Genomic DNA, 26736 nt, shown 5'->3' on the forward strand with positions numbered 1-26736 from the left:
GCGCAGCTGTAGGAAGGCTCACAGGCTGGGAGGCTAGAAGGCAAGGCACCGCCTGGCTGTGCTCCTCTGAAGGGACAGGAGAGGCCACGTGCTGTCTGTGACCGTGGAGGGAGAGCGGGACCAGGGGCTGCTACCCAAGGACTCTGGTCAGATGGGCAGGCCGATGAAAACGTCTGCTTCTGAGGTTCGAGGTCAAAATATGTGCGTCTGTGTGTGTGCGCGTGTGCACGCAAGCGTGGTGCAACGAGCGTGTCCTTCTCCGGCTGAGCTCTGAAGCTTGGGTGCAGACGAGTAAAAGACAGACGGCCGGGGTCTGTCCAACGTGGGGTTCTGCCAAACAGACACTGAGAAAACCGGAAGGCATGGGAGGCTGGGTTACAGGGTGCTGCAGGGAGAAGCCATGGAAACGAAGCTGGGGAAGGAGGAAGGAAAAGAGGGAAGTGAAGAAAGGAAAGAGTGAGGAGGTCCGGAAGCGGGGGCGGAGGGGAGAGGCCACATCCACTGCCCTGACCGTCCCCACACACCAGCGCCTTAGCAGTTGGGTTGTATGAAATTGCTCACATTCGACCATTTTTGACTCACAGTTTCATAAGGGCCATCCTAAGCATTCAGAGCACCGTGGCTTCATCAAGGGGTTTGGACTGAAGTCCTGGCCGTGATCATCACTCATGGGGTTACTCACGTCACTCATGTGACTTAACCTCCACAGCCTCCCTATCCTCACCTGCTTAAGAGATAGGGACACCTCTCCCAGAAGCTCGCAATAAACATGCTAAGGGGTCTGTCGGTATCACGCTCTTCCGTAAGCATCAATTAAGCGCCCCTCTGACTTCCCCTGCAGCTCTAGGAAGACGGGAGCTGCCGGTCTTATTCCTCCTATGTCCTACATTCTCAGGGAGAATTCCGGATCCCGCCCTCACTCCCCCTCCCACCATCCTGTCACCAGACTCCTCGGGGATAATTCTCTGCCTGTTCTCTGCCCCCACCGACCCCCCAGTACCAAATCACCAGCACCTTCTGGGCCTTCTGGCCTCCTCTCCCCAACGTGAACCCGCCTCTCCTCCCACTCGAAACAGCCATGTGCTTCCGGTCAGGGGTCCGCCAGCAACGCCCCAGGACCAAATCCACCCCAACGCCGGAGTTTTCTAATACAGATTTTCCTTGGCACACGGCCACACTCATGGGTAACTCATGCACCACTCATCTTACCCATGTCCGCCTTCACAGATCTGACACAGACCACCGGGCCCGCAAAGCCTAAAATACCCACTCGCTGACCCTTTAGGGAAAGTTGGCCAAACCCTGGGCTGGGTACTACCTCGTCACCTCAGACATGGAATGTGACCGTCCCCCAACCACGTTCCTGCACGCAGTCCTCCGCACTGCGCCGGATTCCGGGCAGCAGCCAATGTCCCCAGTGGCGCGCTGAGCCCACGTCCCCGCTCCAAAACCCCAGTAGCACCCCCTTCTGAAGCGATGTTCCCCGACCCTGCCCTTTCCCACACCACCTGCACAATTCCCACACAGCCACAGTAACTAACCCTAACATACTGCCCAGTCCGTGTGTTTCTTTTTAGCTCACTTTAAACGTTAACGAATTTGAAATCACGACCTACATCACCAAGAGCAAATCGACAATACGTGCCACAGATAGAGGCAACTCAACAAATAAACTTAACGAAAACCACATGGATAGTACGCACGCCGAGGTAGATACCCAGTCTGCTCTTTGTTAAAAGGAGAACTAGCAAATATCAAAGAGGTGTGAAAGGCATCGTAGCGCGAAACTGAACTGTTCTTGGGATTCGGTCAGGGGACTAGGGGGAAAGGAGCAGGGAATGATCTTCTCAACAGGTGGTTCAATGTTATTTAATCCCAAGTTCACCTTCTCCCTAAAATCGGCTCTTGCCACGCCCTCTCACCCCCTTCCCTCAATCTGAATCCCACTGCCCAGCCCCTCCGGGAAGCCTTCCCCGGCAACAATGCGAACAACAGCCATCACCGCACCGAGTACACAGAAGGGAAGTAACGTGTGGTTTTCTGCTAAAGAGAACCATCCAGCAGACAGAAAGACCCTGGAGCTAAGGGACGCTGAATAAAGCAAATTGTCTTCAGTGGGGGCACTTTCTTCTGCGAACCCTCTGGAATCACCCAAAACTAGTTTAGGAGGGGACCGGAAAAGTGACCCTTCGGGCTAGAATGGAGGACAGCTCAAACCCCACAGAAGAGGAAAAACTAAAAACTTAGTCCCAAAACAGCCTACTGGGTTATTCCTCAAGAGGCAAGATTTCTCCAGGAAGATCAAACACCTAAAAATTTTCTTTTCTCTCAAGTCTCACCTGCCCTCGCCCACCCAATGCGGGAGGTGAGACCTCAGGAATAGAGTTCCAGGTGGTTGTGCTCACTGGGGTCATTTCCCTGAGGGCAGAAGAACTGCCCGACCCCACCCCAAGTCAGCAACAGAACCCTCGTTTCGATCAAGTTTCATGGGGAACCCCCCAAAATAAAGCAAACCCAGGGTAACAACTGATCAGTTTGGAGAGGGGCCTGAAAGCTGCCTTGCCCGGCCATTCCCTCACCCCCCAGCCCAACGACCTGCCCCGGGCACCCCCAGAGATCCCTAAGGATCCACAGTGGTTGGAAAACCACTGCGGTAAACCCTTCAAGTTTTCCCTGAGAAAATGGCTTCCCCTCTGCCCGGGAGGAATGTGAGAGCACGGTTCACCCACCAGGGGGCAACATACCAGAGCCTTGGTTGGAGCCTAAGAGAATGGAGGAGGGCGTCTCCCTGGAGCCAGAAAGGTCGAGGGTCTAAAAATACAAAAAGAGAGAGATGGACACAAGGCACGGGGGCCAATGTAGCCCCCCCAGGGAAGCCTAGGGATCCATGGGGGTGCTCATCACTGCCCCCAAGGCACCTGTGTGCCCTCTGCCTGGTGAGCTCAGGCAGGGGAGGCCAGGTCAGCTGGGGTCGCCCTACACCTGTGCTCGGTCTCCCAGAATGAACAGGCTGGAAAACAATAATGGGGTGGCCCTTCCTCAATTCTACAGCCTTAGCGTCTAGAACATTCACTGACCTACCTACCCTCCAGAGTTCGGCCCACATCTAAAAAGGAGGTATACTGCTGCTTCAAAAGGATTATCAGCTCCCATTTATTTCATGTTAACCCCTTCCCAGGCAATATTATCAATGAAACCAAAGGATTTGGGTGGATGGCATAGACTTATTCTTTTCCTAATACGCATCGAAATAAATACATAATGTTACAAATGTAAAAACGCTATCAAGGTGCCACCGAAAGTAACTTTTGCGTACAATCCATGTGACATCCAACACACGCTGGGAGCTAGGAGGTGCAGCTTTTGCTCTCCAATATGGCAGTGACAAGCCGGATGTGACTATTTATATTTCAATTAATTAAAGTTAAAACTGAAAGTGCAAGTCTTTGCTTACACCAGCCAGGGTGCAAATGCTCAGCCAAACCCAAGGTGGCGAGCGGACCCCACGCCGGGCAGAGCAGACACAGAACACTCCCATCACTGCGGAAGGCTCTACTGGATAACACTGGTGTGAACCGTGAGAGCCCCCGGAGAGCAGCTGCCAGGTCACACGCATGTCCACTCGGGCTCCACGTCCCTCGGCCCCCGCCCACACGCCCACTGGTGAAAAGCAGCTAAGACTGCCCCCTCCCCCCACAAGCGGCAGCCTGCCTGCCTTGACCACCTTGCAGACAAGCCTCCTGCCACGTGGGACTCGCAGAGGTGGCAGGCATGGGGATGGGTGCGCAGACTCCGCGCGGCCCCAAGTGTTGGTGTCACTGGCCCAAGGCGAGTGGCTACTCACCGACCCGCTGTCCTTGCTTTTCTCCGCTGGCGCCTCCTTGTCTTTCGAGGTGCTGGCTGTTTCCGTAGGGGCGGCCTGAGTGCTGGAAGAGCTCCCCTGCGATGGCTTGTTTAGTGTCTCTGAGTTCACCTCGGCATCTGCTTCCTGCTGAGGGGCCGTAGCTGCGGGGGGGGGGGAAAGAAGAGAGAAGCCATGGGTGAGCCGAGCGCACGCGGCTTCCAGGACAGCAGGAAGCCCCACTCTGCGTGAGGCCCAGAAGGACTCTGACCCACCCGCCATCCAAACAGAGGCAGCTTCTGTGCAGCGCACAGAGTTTTCCAGAAGCTGAAATTCCAGACTTAGTGTGAAAATATGCTCATTTTTAACAGCTCATTAATTCAAGTTTTATTAAGTCATTCTGGAGGCGAAAGCATGGTGGCAGGGCAGACGAAGCCCATCCCCAGAGGCAGCCTGTCACGGCTGATCCGGCTTTACTCGTTCCGCAGTTTCTCATTTCACACCCTATTCTAGCCCCTGGATTTTGCTTCCTTCTAAAGCAAGGCAGGGAAGTCCACGTGAAAAAAAAAAAAAAAACAACTCGGTGTCTAAGGCAGAGAGTATCTGGCTGGAGAGGGCAGAAGCTGGGAGTGTCTGAGAGAAGCTCAGAAAGACGGAGATTATAATGCCACAAAGGAAGGAAAACTGAAGGACGTTATGGGCATCTTGTCAAAGTAACAACAAAAGGGTCATCAGACACATACATTCCAGAGCTTAGGAGACTCTAACTCCACTGTACGAAGAGACTTAAAGTAGCCATTAAGAAGACATCTCCCTAAAGGTAAAAGGACCCGGCAATGTATGGTTCAATATGGCCTTTTTAAAATTAACAAAACAGAACATCTGTCTACAGTAGGAGTGGCCATACTAGCGCTACTTAATTTTGTCAATAAAGTTTTATTGGAACACAGCCACGCCCACCATTTAACACACTGTCTAGGACGGCCGTCTCCCCAAATCAGCAAAATAAAGCAGTTCCAACAAATCACACGGCCCACAGAGCCAGAAATATTTACTCTATGGGCCTTCACAGGAAACGTCTGCCAACCCCTGGCCTTGGGAGTGCTTCTCAATCCTGGGCATTCACATGCCACCTTCAAAAAGTTTACCAGTCTGGGGCGCCTGGGTGGCTCAGTGGGTTAAAGCCTCTGCCTTGAGCTCAGGTCAGGATCCCAGGGTCCTGGAATCGAGCCCATCGGGCTCTCTGCTTAGCTGGGAGCCTGCTTCCTTCTCTCTCTCTGCCTGCCTCTCTGCCTACTTGTAATCTCTATCTGTCCAATAAATAAATCTTTAAAAAAAAAAAAAAAAAAGTTTACCAGTCTAACAGACACACCACCTTAATAATTATGTCATTTTTAATTAAATGAATTCTTTAAAATGGAGGCTTTTGGAGCACCTGGGTGGCTCAGTCAGCTAAGCATCTGCCTTTGGCTCCAGTCATAATCCCGGGGGTCCTGGGACTGAGCCCCGAGCTGGGCTCCCTGCTCAGCAGGGAACCTGCTTCTACCTCTCTAGCTCTCTCTGCTTGTGTTCTATCTCTCTCTTTCTGTCAAATAACTAAAACCTTAAAAATAAATAAAGACGTATCCAACTCTTGATTTCAACTCAGGTCATGATCTCAGGGTTGTGAGACCGAGCCCCAAGCTGGGCTTTGCACTGAGCAGAGCCTGCTTAATATTTTAAGATTCTCTGTTTATAGCAGCAATGTCCACAACAGCCAAACTGTGGAAAAAACCTAGATGACCATCAACAGATGAATGGATAAAGAAGATGCGGTATATATACACAACAGAATACTATGCACCCATCCAAAGAAATGAAATCTTGCCATTTGCGACGAGGTGGATGGAACTAGAGGGTATTATGCTGAGCGAAATAAATCAATCAGAGAAAGACATTTATCATATGATCTCCCTGACATGAGGAATTTGAGAAGCAGAGTGGGGAACTGGGGGGGGAGGGGGGGGTAGGGAAGGGAAAAATCAAACAAGATGGGATTGGAGGGAGACAAACCCTAAGAGACTCTTAATCTTACAAAACAGACTGAGGGTTGCTGGGGGGTGGCGTGGAAAGGGTTGCTGGGTTATGGACATTGAGGAAGGTATGTGATATGGTGAGTGCTATGAAGTGTATAAGACTGACGATTCACAGACCTGTACCCCTGGGGAGAATAATACATTATATGTTAATAAAAATAATTAATAAAAGAAAAGATTTTAAAATTCTCTCTCCTTCTACCCCTTCTCCCCCGCTTGTGCTCACTCTCAAAAAAAAAAAAAAAAAAAGAGGGGCGCCTGGGTGGCTCAATGGGTTAAAGCCTCTGTCTTCGGCTCAGGTCATGGTCCCAGGGTCCTGAGATCAAGCCCCGAATCGAGCTCTCTGCTCAGCAGGGAACCTGCTTCCTCCTCTCTCTCTCTCTGCCTGCCTCTCTGCCTACTTGTAATCTCTGCCTGTCAAATTAATTAATTAATTAATTGAAATAGCCTTTTAATTCTAAGCACATAAAGCTAATATCAGAAATAAAAACTAACTATAAAAATTGACTTCTAAAATATTACTAATAAATTCTAGCTAGACAGTGTATCCTACTGTAGGTTCCTAGCCTGAGGGCTGCTTGTTCTGTGTTAGAAACAGAGGACAAAGATTAGTTCCAAACCAATACTTTTTCCTTCACATGAGAATTGGGAATCTAGGTTACTTAAGGTATGAGTCCAATATTACTTTAAAAGCAGGATTTCTCCATTTTAGTGTAATTGGCCATTCTGGGCCAGATCATTCGTCGTCGGGGGCTGGGCGGGAGGGGCCCTGTCCTGTGCCCTGCGGGGATCTTGGCGGCATTCCTGGCCTCTCCCCTCCAGACGTCAGCAGCGCCTGCCTCGGTCAGGATGGCCACAACCGTCTGCAGTCACTGCCAGTGTCTCGGGGTGGGGACCAAATTCACCCCGTTGAGAACCACGACACCTCCCATGAAGCTACCCTCAGCCAAGTAACAGCGAGGAGGCCCCAAGTTCAAATGCTCACGCGTCAGCTATGTGTATGCACGAGACTGGCAAGCCACCTAGCTTGTGGACCTACGGGCCGCGGGGGAGCCGGACACCCACTGCCACCCACCCCGGGGCCGGGATGCACCCCGCGTGGCCATACCTGACTGGGTACAGGACTTCATGTGCTCGGGCCAGTGGGCCTGCTGGCAGGGGTAGTCGCAGTAGCTGGTGTTCCAGCAGCAGTAGAAAATGGCCTCCTTCTTGCAGTTGGCGCACCACTGCTTCTTCTTGGTCTCGTCCACCGCCTGCTGCTTCTCCAGCTCCAGCTGCTTCTTCACCTCGGCCATGAGCCGGTCCCGCTCCTGCTCCAGGCTCTGCCGCATCTCCGCCATGGTCAGCTCTGACAGGGGAGGGACGAGGACACCGGCGTCATCAGCGGGCCCCCGGCCCGGGGCAGGGAGGTCTTCATACCAGATCAGAAAGGAAGCCCAGGACATGGGTTCCACCAAGGAGTGCAGGTCCTGGCTCAGAGGTGCCTTGGCTGTGCGACCCCCACGCTGGGATGAGAATCCTAGCCTGGCCACACCCCAGCATCTACGCCCGCAGAATGAGCACTCATCACGCTGACCTGCATCTGATATGAGTGCCAGGTCCCCGACATGCAGATAACCCGCCCCCTGATGCGGTGGGCAAACCTCAAATAAAAAACCTTCGAAGCAGCGTCCACGAAGCTCGCTGTGAGTTTTACCATCAATGTGAGCTTTCCTATCCACCAAACACCGACACAGCCCCAGCCTGCACGTGCTGTTGTCCTGACCGCCGGTACCAACTCACTTCATCTTCATGGTCACCCTATGAGACCAGCTCTACTACAACACCCCTTTCACAGATAAGGAAACTGAGGCACACGGCTAATAAGGGCAGAGCCGGCGCTGGATCTTGGACACACTTTCTATTTAGTGTGTGCAGGGGCGGTGGATGAGATCGACCACACAGAGCCCCGTGACTGATCATTATGGCTGATCAGCTATCGAACTGCTCGGTCTACTGACCCTTCCCCCTTTCACTTCAGACAAGAAGTCCCTGCACGATTCCCCTGGGAGTGACCTGCACGCCAACAGAAAAATAAAGGATCCCTCGACCATTAAAATGATCTTCCTGAAATTAACACACACACCCCCTCTAAAAACACCAGGACAAGATGGGGGAACCTAGATGGCTCAGTCGGTTAAGTGTCCAATGCTTGGTTTCTGCTCAGGTCATAAGCCTCACATCAGGCTCCGTGCTGGGCGGGGAATATGCTCAGAATTCTCTCTCCCTCTCCCTCTGCTCCTCCCCAAACTGGCTCTCTAGTATACGTGTGAAGTCTCGCTCTCTCAAAACTTATTAATTAAAATTTTAAAAAACACCAGAAAGAAAATTAACCCCTTCCACTTGCACCAGACAGCCTCTTTGCCGCTCACCACTGCCTTTTTTTTTTTTTAAAGATTTTATTTATTTATTTGACAGAGAGAAGGATCACAAGTAGGCAGAGAGGCAGGCAGAGAAAGAGGGGAAAGCAGGCTCCCCACTGAGTAGAGAGCCCAACATGGGGCTCAATCCCAGGACCCTGAGATCATGAAGGCAGAGGCTTAACCCACTGAGCCACCCACGTGCCCTTACCACTACTTTTAACAAGGAGGCTGCAGACCTTGGTAAGTTCTGGCCAGCCCTCATGTATTTATTTCCAAACGTGCATCCAATTAATTATTTAAAAATGGAGAGATTCGGGGTGCCTGGGTGGCTCAGTGGGTTAAAGCCTCTGCATTCGGCTCAGGTCACGATCCCAGGGTCCTGGGATCAAGTCCCGCAGAGGGCTCTCTGCTCAGTGGGGAGCCTGCTTCCCCCGCCCCACCTGTTGCTCTGCCTACTTGTGATCTGTCAAAAAAACATATAAACAAAATACTAAAAAAAAAAAAGGAGAGATTCTACATAAAAACAGATTCTTTGACTTTATAAGAGAAACAAGAAGCCATAACATCCAATTCAACTTCCTCCATGGAACATCCTGAGGAGCAGAGGGGTCCTTCCCAGGCAGCTTCACAAGGATTTGCATCTGCAATGCGTGATTTGGGGATCCATCACCTGTGAGTAGGCGGGCACACCTGGGCGTGCTCTCCCTAACACGGGACACGCGACAGCTGCCAGCATCTGGACGCTGGTGCTGACATTACATGCCTCTACCTTTGTGGGGAAAGCCTGTAACAACATGGACACGGAATGGCCAGCCACAACAGCACCTAGTCTAAACCAGGGAGCAACACAGTAGCCTCCCCCGCAGTGTGGGGCAGGCAGGAGGTGTTTGAGACTTTGTTAAAATGCCCAGTACTCATATAGGCAGGAGGAAATCCCAGCTGTGGGACTCCCAACAAACTTGCCCAGCGTGTCTGTGCCTCACTCGCTTCACCTGGAAAATGGGCTAACAGAAACCCTTCTGGGTGAATTACATTCAAAGTTAATTCACAGAGAAGTACTGAAGGCGGTTCCTGGCCCAAAGTCAGAACTCACGACCGCTGCTGTTACTGTTTCGCTACTGATGCAGGCACCTTGCAGAGAAAAGAGAACAACCCCTCACACCTGCTCTAGGATTCGACTCTCCAGGATTCTGTGGTCTCCCCAACAGTGGGACATCCCCAAACCTACTTCAGACTCAATCCACACCGGGACCTGCTTCCACAGCTACAGAGAAGCTCACACACCCCCCCATGACCGTCCTTAGTACCGACGGCCCTACCGCGCCTCACCTAGGTTGTGTTTCATTTCCGAGAGCTCCTGCTGGTGCAGCCACTGTAGCTTCTCTATCTCGATCCTCAGTCTGCGAATCTGTAACGAGAGAGTGGGACTCTTAGAAGGCATGTCTGGGGTGGGGGGGGCGCGGCATTAGGCAACAGGCTTAGAACTTGACCTCCAGCTGGAAGAGTCAATGCCACGCGGTGCACTGGGGCACAGGCAGCCTGGCTGCTGCAGTCCAGAGAGGGGGGCACCCGCGCGTGACCCAAATTCAAGAGAAATTCTGTTTCCGAAAACCAAATACAGTTGATCTTTGAACAACATGGGGGGAGGGGGAGGTCAGGGGGCACCAGTACCCCCACGTAGTCAAAATCTACATGTAACTCTTGACTCTCCAAAAACTTAATAGCCTCCTCTTAACCAGGTAACCTGACCAAAGACAGAAGCAGCTGATGAACACACACATAAGGTGTGTTAGACCCTGCATCTGTACAAATCAGGTAAGCGTAAGACAGTATTAAGAAAATCACAAGGAGGAAAAAACACAGTATACAGTATTGTACTGGAAAAAACTCACATATAATGGATGAGCACAGTTCAAACCCATTTTTCAAGGGTCAACACCACACGCAGTCCATCTTTTCCAAGAAATACTGGCTCCAGAAAAAGCCACTTCAAGTAAAAACAAGGGGGAGACAGGGCACCCGGCCGGCTCAGTTGCTAGAACAGGGCGACTCCTGATCTCGGGGCTGTCCCACATTGGGCACAGAGTTTACTTTAAACATGAATGAATAAATGAATGATGAATGAAGTAAAAACAAAGACCAGATTTTTGTAATAAATTAAAACATGAAAGGTTTGATTAGAACTTTGGTCTAAAAAAAATGAAACTGGGGCACCTAGGGGGCTCATTCCATCAGGTGTCTGCCTTCAGCTCAGGTCATGATCTCAGGGTCCTGGAATGGAGGCCCCGGCTGGGATCCCCGCTTAGTGGGGAGTCAGCTTCTCCCTCTCCCTTTGACTGCTATTCCCTTTGCTTGTGTTCTCTCCCTGTCAAATCAATAAATGAAATTGTTTAAAAAAAAAAATTAAACAAATAAAGATAGCTTTGTTTTACCTCTCATCTAACATTTTAGGTGGAATCCACACTCATTCCCCTGAAATTCCAAAGCCTAACGTCTCTGGAGACCAAAGGCTATTTTGGAGGGAGGGGTTAAGTGTTACAGGAAAGTCATCTGGAGGGGAAAATTAAACTCGACCTGAACTGCTATGGGGCTATTCACAGAGTTTGAGGACCACAGTCCTTCTCAGCGGCGGCAATGTGGCTCTCCGCACTCCCTCCAGAACAGTGCGATGTCTCAAGACATCTGACCTGACCCCAGTGTGGGCTGCTATGGCCAACAGGAGGCAGAAGCCAGGGTTGCTGCTAATCGGCCTGTGATGGACAGGGCAGCCCCCGTAACAGGGAATTATCTGGCACAAACGTCAGCAGTGCTGAGGTTAAGAAACCCTGACTCATCCTACGTGCCGTGAACAAGCATGTTTCACAGCAGAAATGGGGTGGGGTGTGCATATTGCCTTTTTGGATTCCGAAAAATTCTGCCCACATCTGGACCCCAAGGATTCAAAGGAGACATTATGGATCCGTATTTACAACCACATGCCAATTCTTTAAACCGAACAAAAAAACAATTAAGAATGGCGGCACGGGGTGTGGGGGGAAGGCAAGCTTTACTAAGCCAACACTGCCCTTTCTTATTTGTGACATCCTTGCCGTAATCAAAAAGAGGGTCACATGAGCAAAAAAAATCTGAAGGGGCTCATTGATTCCTCTCGGGACCTCTCTCAATGTTTTATATTCACACTGTTCTCTGTTTAAAGCCCTATTAGAACACCTTCCTGGAGATTTTCTCTTCTGAGGGCCTGCCTAACCCTGCCAGGCCCTCGTAGGTCAATGGCTTGCGTGGAATACCAGGTCTCCAACCTCACCGGGAAAGACCTCAAGAAATCCTGCCACTTGTCATTTCACCTGGTGACCCTCCCCTCCCCCAGCATCTGGCTCACAGTCAATCAGCCTAAGGAAGGCAGTTCAAGGAGGTCTATTTTTATAAAAGGTCACTTGGTAAATGGACAATTTAATGTCTTAACCACTCCACTCCCTAGGCAACCACATAATTGCGGAGGCTCTCAGGACACGAATTCTTAGACAAGGATCTCTGGGATTAAAAAAACCCACACTTACAGAGAGCCGGGAGTCAATTACACGTGCGGCCAAAGGAACCGACGAGGGGGTGAACTCAAGTTCCGGTCAGGGGCCTTGCTCTGCTCACACAAAGCAGGGTGTGTCCCCAACAGAGCCAGCCTTTCTGGCTCAATGAAGAAGTACCCTCCCACCAACCACAGTCTACAGAGCACCCTGGAGGGACTTCCAGAGAAGCCGCTTCCTGGCCCCACCTTACAGCAGCCCACAAAACACTCTTAGCAAGTAAGGAATTACGTGTCATCACTGACCTCGGCTATTGTGCTTCCCGTAGTGTTTTTAGAAAGATCGTTGTAGATCTCTGTCATCGTTCCTTTTATCGCATCCATCATCTGAAAGACAGAAACAGAAACAATTCCGGTGATCAGCTCCCTGAGGCTTTTCAAGAGGACATACATCTAAAATCTACCTAACATAAAGCAGCCATTCGCAATAGGGGGGCTACTCTGCCCCTCGCAGGACATTTGGCATTTGTGGTTGTCCTGGGGTGGGGGGTGGGGGGTGTACTGGGTAGAGGTCAAGGTTGAGCTAAATGGCATACAGTACACACAACAGCCCCCACGACAAATTTCTGTAACCACAGGCTCATCTGGAGGGAACGAATTTGGGCCCCTGGCACGTCTGGTGTGGCCAGCGCTGTGGGTTCGAGGCAGGGGACGGGACGTTTCCTTTTGTGATTTTTGCTTCCTAATTCCTTTCCCTTAAAACCAAAACAAAACAAAAACCACACACAGAGAAACAGAAACAAAGAGAACAACCGTTTTATTGAGATCTCAATCATACACCAATTCAGCCATTCAGAGGGCACAAATCAATAGCTTCTAGGAGACTGAGTTGCACACCCGTCCCCACGGTTCAGACCTTCCCAGCACCCCAAAAAGAACCCCCACTGCCCTTCAGCTTCCCCCCCCCACCAAAGAGGCCCATGGGCCCCCCACCACTGATCTGTTTTCTATGCCTCAGGATTTGCTTCATCTAGATATTTTGTATCTACGGAGTCACACCGTATGTGGACCTCCATGACTGCCTTCTTCAACTCAGCACAGAGTTTTCAAGATTTGTCTGTGTCATGGGGCCTAGAAGTACTTCATTCCCTTTTATGGACGACTACTAGAGTGCATGATGATCCGATGGTTATCTGAAGGCCTTAGGTCAGGGCATTCATTCACTGCCTTTCCAGTTTGCTTCCCAACTTCTCTAGCTCTCACCGTCTGAGCCCTGGAGGCATCAGTGAGTTTGTGACATCAGCTCAGGTCCACGCAGCCAGGAGCCAGCTAGTTATACGCTGACTGAACAGTGTCTGTAGGATGATTTCTCCCTCCCACTTGCTGGCTGATCCCGTGCCCGTCACAGGAGGAGGAGGAGGAGGGGACGGGAGACCAAACGGGGCCTCTAGGCCTGGGCTGGCCACTGCCAAGTGTCCACTGTGTTTTGCAGCTGGCTCTGATCCGGCGAGAAGGCAAGACACAGACCCCCCCCCTGTATCCGATCCCCGAGATTTGCTCCCACTATCGTCCCCTCTCTGAGCCTCGGTTTCCCCATGTAGAAAACAAGGATGACTACGGTGCCCCATGTAGGGTAAGCACAAAAATTACGAGAAGTCCACGTCAAGATAATGGTTCAGGGCAGGCGATCAGAAATGCCTGCTCATCCTACTCCTACAGAAAAAAATACACATGAGCTGGAACTATGAAACTGCCAACCCCCAAAATACTAACCCCCAAATTCACCCCAAAATGGGAAAAAAACGAATACAATGTCTGCTGAGATTTCCGCTCCTAGCTTGTTCCGGGGGCCACACGAGCACACTGCCAGGAGAAACTCTTTGTGCTTTACACCGTCGCTCTCTTTGGGCCTTCCTGTCCCGCTGGACCAACCATGTCAATTTAAGATATTAGAGCTAAATGGCTTTACGAGAAAACTTTAGAAAGCGGATGAAATTCAATACATTACTAATGCAATGGTTACATTCCATTTTAAAGAAATCATGGATTTGTGGACGGACTTTCACTCCTTCTTCCAAATATAGCCAAGAACGCAGCATTCCTGAAGGGCACCCTTCTGCCAAAACACACAAATCTGGGTCTTCGACTCCGAGACAGGGAAGTTCATCAGCTCCAAAAGTATGTCACTGTGTTCATTTTCTTAACTGCAAAGACAGTGTCTATCAAGAAGTTCATCCCTTAGTTTTGCTGTAAGAGCAAATAGGGCAGCCAAAGGTCATGGAATAAAACTGAAGCAGAAGCTCAGAAAACTAGTTGGAGCCGCTTGGTGGGCCTCAGTTTCCCCATCTGTAAATAGGCAGCGTGGACCAAATCAGTGCAAGGTGGTTACGACTGGTCTATAAGTAGAACAAGAGATCATTCAGACCAGACGAGACACCTTCTTAAATCAGTAATGAAAACATGACACCCCCCCTCCTTCCAATCTCCTGTAACTCTGCACATCCTGTTAGGAAGAAAGTCTCAGCTCAGTGCCAGTACGGACCAAACACTTTTATGACAATCTCTCCTTTTAACCAAAGGAACACAGCCTTGGGCTTCAAGCTTTGACAAGGAATGGTGTGGCAATGTTAGGCTCAATTTTATTTTAGTTCTTCAATAAAGTCAATTTAAATAAAATTAAGTTCAACAAAAATATAAAATCAGTAACTAGCGGGCCAACAGGTAAGACTAAAATCTTGAGAATGGCCATAAATGACCCTGAATACTTGCTGTTCTGACATTCAGTGACTATGACAATTCATGCATTTTTTTAAAAAGGTTTTTGTTTGTTTGTTTGATGGGGGTGGGAGGGGGAGGAGGTAGAGGAGAGGTAGAGAGAGAGAGGGAGAAAGCAAGCACAGGCAATGTACATGGCCGGCAGGGGAGAAGCAGGCTCCCCTGCTCAGCAAGGAGCCCAGTGTGGGGCTCGATCCCAGGACCCTGAAATCATGACCTGAGCTGAAGGCAGTGGCTTAACCAACTGAGCCATCCAAGCGGCCCAATTCATGCATTTTATTCAAAAGGAGAACAGACATAGTCAATGAGTGACAAAGTCATCCCTGAGGCCAGAATTACGGGGATTCACAACGCAGGGGACCTAGCGGAGCCATGCCAACCCCTGGCTGCATGGGACTTGTTCTCCGTTGCTACGTTTTGTTGTAATCTGTTATGCAGGGATACCTGATACACCTCGAGAAAAGGGATACAAAGAAAATGACCAACAAAACCTAACCGGTAAAAGACGCTAAATCTCTAAAAGGGAGCCTACCTTCAACACAACACAGCTCTTCATTGTGAGACGTCAAGAATTCTAGATACAACTATTCCCAACGACCGCTAGCCCACTCTTTCTAGAAACCTGAATACTTTATTCATTGTTAATTAGTAACTGATTCACTCGTGAAGTGTAACTTGTCGTTACCGCCAGCTTAGTAACATGCTAAATACTCCTCCTAGGTTACTACTCATTAACTACTTTTTTTTTTTTTAAGATGTTATTTATTTATTTGACAGAGATCACAAGTAGGCAGAGAGGCAGGCAGAGAGAGAGAGAGAGAGGAGGAAGCAGGCTCCCCACCAAGCAGAGAGCCCGATTCGGGGCTCGATCCCAGGACGCTGGGATCATGACCTGAGCCAAAGGCAGAGGCTTAACCCACGCAGCCATCCAGATGCCCCTCATTAAATACTATTAATAGCCACGGAGAGCCACAAGCCTGATAAAGAAGCGTCAGGCACCCACAAGCATTCGCTCGACAACTCTGTATCGACACCTGCTGTGTGCCGGGCACTTTCTAGGCCCCGGAGGTAAGGCAAACAGACAAAACCCTGCTCTCGCAGAGCTGACGTTCTGGTGGTCCTTCCGCTACAAAGCAGTCTGCCGCATCGACCTGCACAAAACATCAGGGCGCCCTCACGTGACAGTGAGGACGGCTCCAGAAAGTATCTGCCTGAACGCGACAGTGAGCACAGAAGCACCTGCCAGTTCAGAGAAGAGCCTGCAGCAGAGGACACCCACGAATGAGCCCACGGTGGGGATTCCCACCGCCATCCCCAGGCTGGTGGGCGCCTTTGGAGGGAAGCCACGACTCTCTGGGCCATTTGGTTCCTGGAGAACCCTAGAGGTGAGCGTCGCACCTTTACACATCTTGTGCTTACGACTCTGTCGCTTTGCTCCACGAGGCTTCTAAATGCAAACCAACCCCTGGTCTGTTATTAACTGACGGAACAGTAACTTGTTCCAGCACTTAAAGAAACGGTCTCAATGAGTGATGTGAATTCCGAAAGGTGATTCTGACGCCATGTCACGTTCCCCGCGGTGTACTGACTTTAGCATCAGAGCCCTAAGAATAAGATGCGATACATTCTAGATTTCTCTGCCTGGATCCAACTTCAGACCCAAATGGAAGAATGCGGGGACTTGGAGGGCCTCAGGAAAAACAGGGTCTCCCCACCTCAGCACCCTGGAAAGCCTGCAAGGTCATGATCCTCCTGACTCCCATCAGAAAGCGCATCCTCTGACAGCCCACCCCCACCCCTGGGCGCCACCGGCACTCACTTTGCTAGTGTACTTGGCAATGTCCGCAGCGACGTCAGCAGAGGCGGTCGCGATGGGCAGGTCTGCACTGACCGAGGATGCGAGGGTGCTCATGGACCCTGAGCTGGTGACCAGGGGCGATGACTGAGTGCTGGTCACCAGGGTGATGGTGGAGGTGGATGGGCTCTGCGTGATCTCCTTCTGCTGGACAGCTAGGAAAGCAAAGCGTGCTGGTCACCCCACGTCACGGGAAGGGCCCGACCCAGCACGAAGCTACACAGAGGGACGGCGGTCTCTGACATACACCCCTTGGGCTCATCTACGTTCAAGTGACAGACATTCTCCCCTTGACCAGACTCTGGCCAGGATCCTCTCAGCCTTTCCTGGGACAAGGTCTCAAGCATGACCCATAAAGCCTTGTGTAAACACGAATGCGGTTTCTAACAGCTCAAGGCCGCAACCCTAGGGTGATCCCAGACACTCCTAACGTGCCTGCCTGAGAAAACAAGGCTGCCAAATGAATTTATTACTTGTTCCAGCCAAACACCCTATGGCCCGTCTCCCGGTCTCTACGGGAGGGTAGGAGCAACTCCACGTGGCTTTCACATGGACCAACCCCCCACTTCCTATTTTTTGGTAAAATTTCACATCCATGACTCTACTGGAGTCCTCCCTCAGCCCCTTCCCTATCCCCCCATTCTCCCTCTAAAATGCCCAGTCACCTGTACCAACTGGGGTTGGCTTCAGTTCATCCTGGACTTTTTTCTGCCTATCATAACAACACACACTGATTAAAACCTGTCCTTACCACTTTCACTAGCATCCAGGTTATCTGTCTTTGACGAAGGACAATCTGGAAACTCAGAACCACACCCACCAATGGGCCTCTCCTTGACAGCACCTAAGATCCCCTGGGGAAGCTTCTAACTCTTCCAGGGCACAAACACAGAAAAGACTGGAACTAGTCATCCCGACCTCAACTATGCTCAATTCACTTCTGTCTCACTGGCTCTTCCCATACCAGGAGCGTTCCAGGTGCACTCCCACGGTGCCCGTCCAACCTGCCAGGCCTCCTTCCCCCAGTCTTCCAGGGGTTCTCTGGGGCTGGGTCAAGACCTGTCTAGCTTTCAACCCATAGCTTTAGCCCTTTACAGCTCTACTCACGAGCGGACACTCAGGATGTGAGAGTTTCGACCAAAGATCCCAACCACCAACGATCAAGATGCGGGCTTCCCTGAGGGACAAGCTCAGCACCAGCGCTCATGAAAGCTGGGCCCAGGGGTACCCACCCGAGCAGTGCCAGATGGAGCGACTTCAGCCACTGGTGCTTGATGCTGCCTCTTCTTCTGTAGGTGCCTAATCCCTAGTGATTAAGGAACCCTTTGCCACCAAGTCCTCACACCGGACCCGTCCCAAAATAATGCCAAGAGGTTCCCGGGTGTGCACAAGAAAACTTACAGAAAAGTATTCATTGAAGCACCGTTTACAACAGGAAAAAAAACAAAAACAAAAACAAAAAACTGGGAGCAACCTAAATGCTCACCATCAGGCGAATACTTGATTTAAATCAACTGTGGAAATACTACGCAGCAGTCCCAAAGAATAATGTAGAAAGAGCCGTTATGTACTGACACGGATGACCCCCAAAACATGCTGATGGGTAAGGAAAAAAAAAAAAAAAAAAAAAAAGGAAAAGAAGAAGAGGGGAGGAAAAAAGCAAGTATGGTACCATTCTTATGTTTTAAAAAAAAAAAAAGGAAAAAGAAAAAAAAGGTACTATTTGTATGGAGGGTCATATATACGTAAATATATATATGCGTACATGCATCAAAAAGGTTTCACGGTTAACAGTGGCCACGGAGAAAAGGTGAAGAATGAAATGGAAGTTTGGTCAAGACAACAGACGGCGGGGCAAGTATTTTACCCCTTTCTAAGAAGCCTATATGCATGTATCGTTTCTAACAACAGAGGGGGGTGGAAATAAAAGTGGGGAAAAAAAAAAAAAAAGTCGCCAAACGATTTTTTTTAAAATGCCACACGGAACGCGCGAGGCCTTCAAGATGCGACGGCCACAAAACAAAAAGGAACTGAAAAAGAAAAAGAAAGAAAACGGTTCTGTCTCTCCTGTCGATGTGGCGAGAAGGGAGCGGGCGCCACGTTGAACAGAAGGGGGCGTGGTACCTTTCACAGCCTGTCTGGTCTGATATCTCGTCCCCTGGGAAGACTGAGGCTGCTGGGTCTGCTGCTGGGTCTGCTGCTGGCGTTGCATCTTCTGCATGTGCCACTTTTGGGAAGACGTTTGAAACTTACTTGACGAGTTCCACGCGACCCGCTGCACGGCCGGGGCAGTCTCCTTCGGTAAAAGCGGCCTCTGCTTTTTCACCGGGCTCCCCGTGCTGGTGGCGGTGGCCGTGGCGGTGGCGGCGGCGGTGGTGGTGGCGGCGGCGGCGGCAGTGGTGGCCGGGGCCGTGACGGTGGACGTGGTGCTGGTGGTGACCGTGACACCAGCCGTGGGAGTTTGGGAGGAGGAGCGGGTGAGGAGCGGAGTTTCGGGTGGGGACTGGCTGCCCGCTGTAGTGGATGGTGGAGCTTTACCTACGACTAAAGCCGACGCATGAAGACAAGTCAACGAAAAGTGGAGATCGGACTCGGCGTGGCCCGCGGCGTCTCTCTGCGCCAGCACGTTCTGGGTCAGAGAGCGCGAGGCCAGCCACGGATGCCGGACAAACTCAGTACGGCCGGGACCCCCCCCCAGTGCAGGAGCACATCTCACCTCACGCACAGGGGCCGCTTCTGCACCCGTCTCAGAGTGTCGGCCTCCTCTCGTGAGCACCTGCCCACATCTCAGACTGCCACCAGGGCCTCTGGGAGAACTGGGTGGACTGGACCCAGCCCCTGCCCTCAAGCAGCCCACCAATGAGTGATAAACAGAATCACTGCCCACTGTTTGTTTTATAATGAAAACCAGGTTAAGCACTTTCGGAAAGACCCAGCCGAATCAATCCAGAGATAAAGGGAATCCCCTGTGGCTAGGAAGCTATAAAGCGTGTAGCCCCGAGATTCAGGTGGCTTCCCAAGGGCCAAAGCATTGAACACCATGACGTCACCCACAAAGAAAGTCTCCCTTGACCTCTCACTCCCTCGGGGACTAAGTCCCAGTGTGCTGCTAGTGGCCTTGACACAGGACACTAAAGGGAATCCAACCCAGACCCAGAACCTTCCCAACACAAGGGTATTGCCAAGTCAGGAGACTTGCTTTTGTTATTGCTGTTGTTGTTTTATTTTCTTTTTTATTTTAATTCCAGCAGAGTTAGCGTACAGCGTTCTCCTTGCCGCAGGTGGACAGTATCGTGACCTGACAATACTACATGTTAACTTAGAGCTTATCGTGGTCAGTGCCCACCTTGCCTTTACTCTGACCATATTCCCGCTGCCTCCTTCTATCGGGCAGTACGGATTTACCTCTCGTGCAGTGGTCAGACCTACACCTAAAACGATTCTGCAAAGCGTAAGATGCTTTCAGTAAAAACATACTTATACAAGCAGGACTTGGGACGGGCCAAACTAGTGAATGTGAATGACAAGTTTGGAAAAAGCTGCCTTCCGGAGTCTGTCTTCTGGGAAGGGCGGGGGACGGGGGTGTGGCAGGAGGGGTAGGATTTCAACAGGCAGAAGTGAGAATTTGGGGCGGGTGACAGCATCAGGCAAGACGTGTTTAGGAATAGGCAGCATTTCGGTCAGTGAGAGTAGGCAGTGAGGAGTGGGCGGAAGGCGGGTTAGAGCCAGAAGCACTGAGCAGCCCAGAAGGGGTGGCCCCGTGGCGCTGATCTGTAAAGGGGGGAGGGGACCCTAAGTCAGTCATCACTACAGAGGTCCCAGTCACCAGTGGGGCGGGTTTGAAGCCCCTCCCCAAGAGCATGCCCGAGGATCACACCCAAAACACAGGTACAAGGTCAGCACCCCCATCAGAGACAACGGAAGGAGGATATGTCTGTTCTTCTAGATTTATGTAACCCGGAAAAGACCTGACCTTGATCATCCTAAGGAGAATTTTCAGTACACTGGGTTTTAGGAAGTCAAGGACTTTTTTTCTTAAAAAAAAAAAACAAAAACAAAGAACAAGCTGAATTTCCTGACTCCTCCACTCGAGTGGGGGGGGGGCTTTCTCCGTGGTCATCATACCTGCCTGACCCTCCTCTGTCCTTCTGCTCCCGAGTCCCCTCCAGTTCATGGGCAAGGGCGCAGGTGGAGCCGGAAGGGGGGCTCCCCATACAGTGAGGAGCCCTGAGCCTTGCCCAGGGTGACAGGCCACGCCAGATACTGGATGCTGCCCCTGCACCTTGCAGGTGGGGAAGGGTCTTTGAACCCAGGTTTCCTAGAACGGTGCACCAGGGCAATCCCCCCGTGGTTTCTAACCTGCACATGCACTCTCCCTGCCTCCCTTTCCTCCCAGGTGACCAAAAAATATCCTGTTACTGTTGAGGAGCAAGCCTAGGACCTCTCCTCAGACAATAGGTCCTCCTCTTTCTACTGATTTGCAGAAGCACACAGCTGGCTTCACAGATGGGCTGCTGCTCTGCAGTGACAACAGCTGGCCCTCTGTTCCAAATAAAAACCTGGAATGTGCAACCCGAAAAGATTTTAGGCTTACGGCACCCTTTGGGGTTACTACTTAGACACTAAAATATTTTGATTTCTATAAGATTCTAGCAGTTTACAGAAGGGAAAAAAAGGCCATAGGAAATTCCATTTCTCGTAGAAATTTGGAGTATATACTCATATCACCTATATAGCCCAGAAAAGAGGGAATCTCTTAAGCGCTAACATTCCAGAAGCTGCCCCTGCTTATCAACCTGTTTATTGTAGAGTTTGGTCACAGGCTTTCTAAGAAAAGGATGCAAAGTACTGATGTTGTAAGGTAAACACAGCAATAGCAAGGTCTCTACGGAAGCTCTCTCTTTGCCTCTATCCTGAATTCACCAGCTAGAAAGCAGTCCTGCTACCTAAGGCTCCAAATTCTATACAGAAGCTTCATTCCCAGCTGAAGGTGAACTCAAGGTTACCATAGCACACTCCAGAATGCCCTTCACTTCATAAACTTGTAAGTGAAAACACAACGTTGAAAAAAATGCTCTACTGTAGAGTCTGATGCAAAGCTGATTCTTCAGGGCGCCTGGGTGGCTCGGTGGGTTAAGCCTCTGCCTCTGGCTCGGGTCGTGATCTCAGGGTCCTGGGATCAAGCCCCACATAGGTCTCTCTGCTCAGCAGAGAGCCTGCCTTGCCCCTCTCTCTGCCTTCCTCTCTGCCTACTTGTGATCTCTCTCTGTCAAATAAATAAATAGTATCTTTGAAAAAAAAAAACAACAAAAGCTGATTCTTCAAGATCGAAACTACCATCAAGGGACTCCAGATTAAAGACTGGTAGGTCTTTGTCCCAACCCTTGGGACAATGCCCTACCTGAATTATGTTTTAAAATCACCTTTAGCTTAATTACATACACCACACACATGGGGTCTCCCAGACACAATTCCTTCAGACATCAGTACAAGGAAGAGCTGTGTGTCATTTAATCAACTGGGATTATTATTATTATTATTATTATTATTATTATTATTTTTAAAGAGGAGATCCTTTAAGGGACTGTATTTCCCTTGTTGCTTTGACTGCTAGGAAGCTCACAGCCAAAATGAAAGCCCAACTGTGCTAACTCTGAAGGCTAGAATATATTTCTGTGCATAAAACGTTCCCACACCGCTTCCTATTCTACTTTCATCTTTTACAGACTTGATTTACATTTTGTTTTGTGGTTAAATATTCTTATCAATCTATTAGAGTCTTTCTGGAAGGGGAAGAATCATAAAACCAAACCATCCAAAGGCACGTTCTAGAAAATGAGGAACAGTGTAACTGTTTCATTCATAGGAGCACTGCGCCATCTCTGTATCCGAATATTCCCACAAACCACATGGAACAAATGCTACTCCCCTATTGTTTTCTGCCACATTTGCCTCAAACCGCAATCCACAACACTTCATCTGATTTTTCAGAGGCCATCCGGAAATCTAAGGTTACCCAGGAATGGTGTGCTGTTCTTGACTCCTGCCCCACTCAAGTCCTTCTCTTTCTCCCTCCACTGACCCATTCAGAGACATTCCATCCTCTTCTGAATTCTCGCACCTTAACAACGGAGATTCCACAGCAAACCAGGAGGACAAAGACACAGAAGGTAGATTCTCAAGGCCATCCCCAACTCGCTCTAAGCAGCCAGGCTCAGAAACCCCCAGGGGGCGTAGAATCACATCTTACTCAAGAGTCTGGTTGAGAAGTCTGCTGGCACAAGTTGGGTAATGGTCCAGAACTCAGGCCAACCCTTCAGGTGTGCGCAGAGTACATAGTTTTGAGCCTAGGACCACCAGCTTGTCCTTAGGCAATCTTTTTCCTGGGCCCTTAATTAATTCTCAGTTTTCTCTTTCTCGGGCATTGGAATCACCTCATACCCACGTGCCAAACCAACTGGAAAATGTGCTGACTGCTTCGACCCAGGGAAGAACACCTTTCCCATCATTCACATGTTCCTTCTGGAGGGTCTGCCAACGTGCCTGGGCCACGCAGGCTTGCGGGCAGTTACTGCTGGGTCAGCCTGTAACAGCACCAACGGAAGCACCACTGGGATCGGGCAGTGGTTCTCAGCTAGAAGAGACACCTGCCTCCCAGGGAACCAATGGCAACGTCAAGACATCTCTCACTGCCGTAACTGAGCAGTTGCTCCTGGCATCTGGTGGGGAGAGGCCCAGGATGCTATTAAACACCCTCCAATTCACAGACATGAAGTATTACTCTGCACAAAATGTCAACAGCGTCAGTGCTGAGAAATCCTGGACTCGGGTCAGCGAAACACACATGCCGTGGAACACCGTTTCGGGTGCCCACCATCCAACACCTTCCCCAAATCTAGGGCCCCCAGAAGCACTCAACTGTCCAGTACCACCTCCCCAAATGATCTCCTAATTCCAGTAAGAAAATGCCCTGGGGAGGTGCCTGGGTGGTATGAAGGGAAGAAAGGGAGCTGAACTCCTCAAGATCTTTGAACTGAACCCTTCTAACAATTTCAACCTTGTCACATGTCTAAATGTGGACAAACACTTTAGGGAAATGAGTAAGCCTATTGGGAAAGCAGGTGCTTGGGCTAAAAATGACCTTGATGCTAGAAACACCTACCGTTTTTCACTTTTCTGGGCTCAAAATCAACCACATTGAGTACTAAGCAGATGCAAGGGCGACAGGCCCTGTAGACGGGCGGGTGTCAGCCCTGGGCTTGATCAGTGACTTGCCGGGTGACCTTGACCCAACCAAAGCTCCACTCTAGTGCCTCCCTTTCCGACGTCGGAGGGTCACATAACTTCTGGAAATACAAATTCAAGGCGGCACTCTAAACCAAACCAAGAAACCGGAAACTGGTGCGATCACTTACCATCCTGCTTGGGAGATGTTTCTTTGGGTTCCTTCTTATTTTTACGACCCTCCCGCCCAGAATGGTCTTCTCCTAAATCTATGACAAGTTCACTTTCTGAATCGGAGTCCAGGCCCAAATGTACCGTTGGGGAATCAGTCTCATCCTTCCCCTTCAGTTTATCCTTTGTGGGATGAGGGGAGGCTTTCGCTTTCTCTGAAAAGTCCTTCTCGGACGGGGGGCTTGCCTTTTCCTTCACTGAGCCCGGATCCGCTTTCTCGCTGGCTGGTGATGTGCTTTTCAGCTCTTCCTTAGTCTCCACTGGGCTGGCCAGTTTGGGCTTTTTTTTGACAGCCGATGGCTCTTTGTCCACCCGGCTACCCTCTTTGTCTTCTGCGTCTTCTGGCTCATTCTTGGACTTCTGCTCATCGTCACTGATATACTCACTATCGCTACTATCAGACTTCTCGGAATCTTCCGAATCGCTGTGCTCTACGGCCGTGTAAACATCTTCCGAGATTTCATTTATGCCTAAATTCAAAGAGAAAACCCAGCATGTGGCGTAGTCACAAAATAAAGAGCAGGACCTAAAACGCAAACATTTTCCACGCCAAATGCTGGAATAAAAAAAAAAAAAAAAAAAAAAACACATTTCAAATCTCATCACACTGGCCTGGTGGGCTTACCGGTGAGCTGCAGCTGACAAATGGAACTCGGGTTTGCAGAGGGTTTCAGTTATTGACACTCAGAGATAACAGTGGACCAGACAATGTAAACTTTAAATTTATCCGGAGCTACATCTCTGCGTCCCTGATAACTCAATGAGATGTAGAGGATGGGAGGGATGGAAGGGAACAACAGAGATGAGCTGTTAAAATGGATCCATTTTACAGATCAGAAAATAGAGGCCCAGAGAAATCCCTTATTCTAGGACCAAGACAGAGGCAAGGCCAGAACCCTGGGCTTCTGAAAGACCACTAGCACTCTTCCCACAAATTCCCAAAGCATTCAAGTCCTTTTCCCTTTGTCTCCAGGACTCTAAGAAATAAGCCAGAGCCTTCAAGCAGAGGCTGCCAACTCCCAGCCCCCAAGCCACATCGGGCCAGCACACATGTTATGTAGGAAGCAAGAATTTGGACCAGCAGGTATTTTGTTGTTTGCTTTTCACTTAGAACGAACGTACCTCCCAATTCACAAGAAAGGAAATTTCACGCAGAAATCAAGACAGCAGGCTTGTATGCAAAGAGCAGAGGATCTGGCCCCTCCGGGTCACAGGCCTGCAAGGCAGTGGCTGGCTAGAGCCATGAAGCCCCTGGCAGCTTCCCTCAGGGACACACCACCTCCGGCTGACCCAAGAGCCCAGCCCTCCCTCCTGCTCCCTGAGCTGATGCCACATCAAGCCACCATCTTGTCTGCCCTGTTCTTTCACTGACAGCGGAGTCAAGAGCAAAGTCACACACTTGCACATCTCTATGGAAAGCTAGACAAAATGACAACGTGGAAGGTGTTCCTCACTCACTCACACACATACACATAGGAAAAAGTGTATTCCATTTAACCCAATTCTGTGTCCTGCTCCCACTAATGACTGCCATCTGCCCACAGGTAAACAATACTACACCCTAAAAGTCTAAAATAAGGAAAACTCAATTTGTATGATCTTCATTCTAGAACAATGGCCACCATGACAGGGGGTGGAGGGAGTGGGGGGGGGGTCACTCTCCTGACCCAGACACACTGAAAGGAAACTGCAAACAGATAAAAGCCATGAGCAGCCTAGCACAATCATTATGGAATTACATGCATCCACCGGGGCTTGATCCAAACCAGGAGAAGCCAAAATACCAAAACTCAGACCTGGTATAACATCTGGGACCCTAAGGCTTATACTACTGTAGTTAACAGTCAGACATCAGGATAAGTGTGACCACATATGTGGTAAGAAAAGCTTGGATACCAGAGCCCAAAGGACATGAATTCAAATCCTGCTCTTGTATTCACTGTGTGACCTAAACTACTGACCTAGCTCTCTGAGCCTCAGTTTCTTCATCTGCAAAATGGGACTGATAATGGTTTCAACCTCCAAGGACAAGCTATGCACCGTGCATAGTATAGTGCAAGGTACGCAGGAAACGGTGAACAGAAATATTAAAATTCTTAACGTTAATCATAAATTGAGGAGTTAGACCAGCGGCATGGAAGGGACCCAAGGTGCGTATTTAAACAGCCTGCAAAATGTCAACCACGCTATTCAATGTCCTAATCGAACAGAAAATCCAGCAAGAAATGCCCTCCTCTGGCCTTTCTGGAGGGCCCCTGACTATAGCTTACTCATCCCAAGGTCCACAGCACCCAGACACTGCAAACCTCACCATGGTGGGCTCTCTCTCCTGAGGCCAGCCATCACTACTTCTCTGCAAATACTCTCCTGGCTTTGTTTACTAAGTCAACAGACATTCCAGAGCCATCTATTACATACACAAGTACTGTGGAGAACATAAATGCTTATAAGGAAGGCTCCCTCTCCTCTAGGAGCTTCTAATCTGGCTTCCAGTCTAGAGGGATCCCCCCCCAAACACAAAGAGACCGCTGATGCTTCCAAGCAATAAAGTGCCACAGGAGGCAGCAGACGGAGATGGGAGGGCAACCAGAGGAGACTTCCTGGATGAGGCGATGCCTGAGGTCAGCCTTAGGGAAAGCATGTCAGGAGGCAGTGTGAAGGCAGGCAGCACAGGGAAGAGGGAGGGAGGCAAGAGGCACAGAAGCAGGACGTGAGTGCCGGGTAGGAAGGGCTCAGTCCTCAGCAGAAGAGTTTGTGTTGGATGTGTGCGTGGGACACTCTGGATCCTGACGCTAGGACCCTGACATATGCTG

At 50.2% G+C, this 26736-nt stretch overlaps 1 protein-coding gene across 17 annotated transcripts in view; it reads right to left on the bottom strand.

Annotated features, from left to right (window-relative positions):
• The window catches only part of ZMYND8 (zinc finger MYND-type containing 8), a 127208-nt gene that overhangs the window by 6174 nt on the left and 94298 nt on the right, over positions 1–26736 (bottom strand). For 10 of the 17 annotated variants that reach the window (XM_045980454.1, XM_045980455.1, XM_045980446.1 and 7 more), the window contains 7 exons: positions 23884–24393; positions 18593–19012; positions 16433–16623; positions 12145–12225; positions 9648–9726; positions 7025–7264; positions 3845–4005 (listed from right to left, as the gene is read on the bottom strand). In XM_045980454.1, the coding sequence (XP_045836410.1) occupies positions 3845–4005; positions 7025–7264; positions 9648–9726; positions 12145–12225; positions 16433–16623; positions 18593–19012; positions 23884–24393 (1682 nt within the window). Of the gene's footprint in view, positions 1–2744; positions 2812–3844; positions 4006–7024; positions 7265–9647; positions 9727–12144; positions 12226–16432; positions 16624–18592; positions 19013–23883; positions 24394–26736 lie in introns of all 17 variants that reach the window. The other 7 variants (XM_045980460.1, XM_045980458.1, XM_045980456.1 and 4 more) reach the window with 4 other exon arrangements.

This window comes from Meles meles, chromosome 16 (genome assembly GCF_922984935.1).
Source record: "Meles meles chromosome 16, mMelMel3.1 paternal haplotype, whole genome shotgun sequence".
NCBI lineage: Eukaryota > Metazoa > Chordata > Mammalia > Carnivora > Mustelidae > Meles > Meles meles.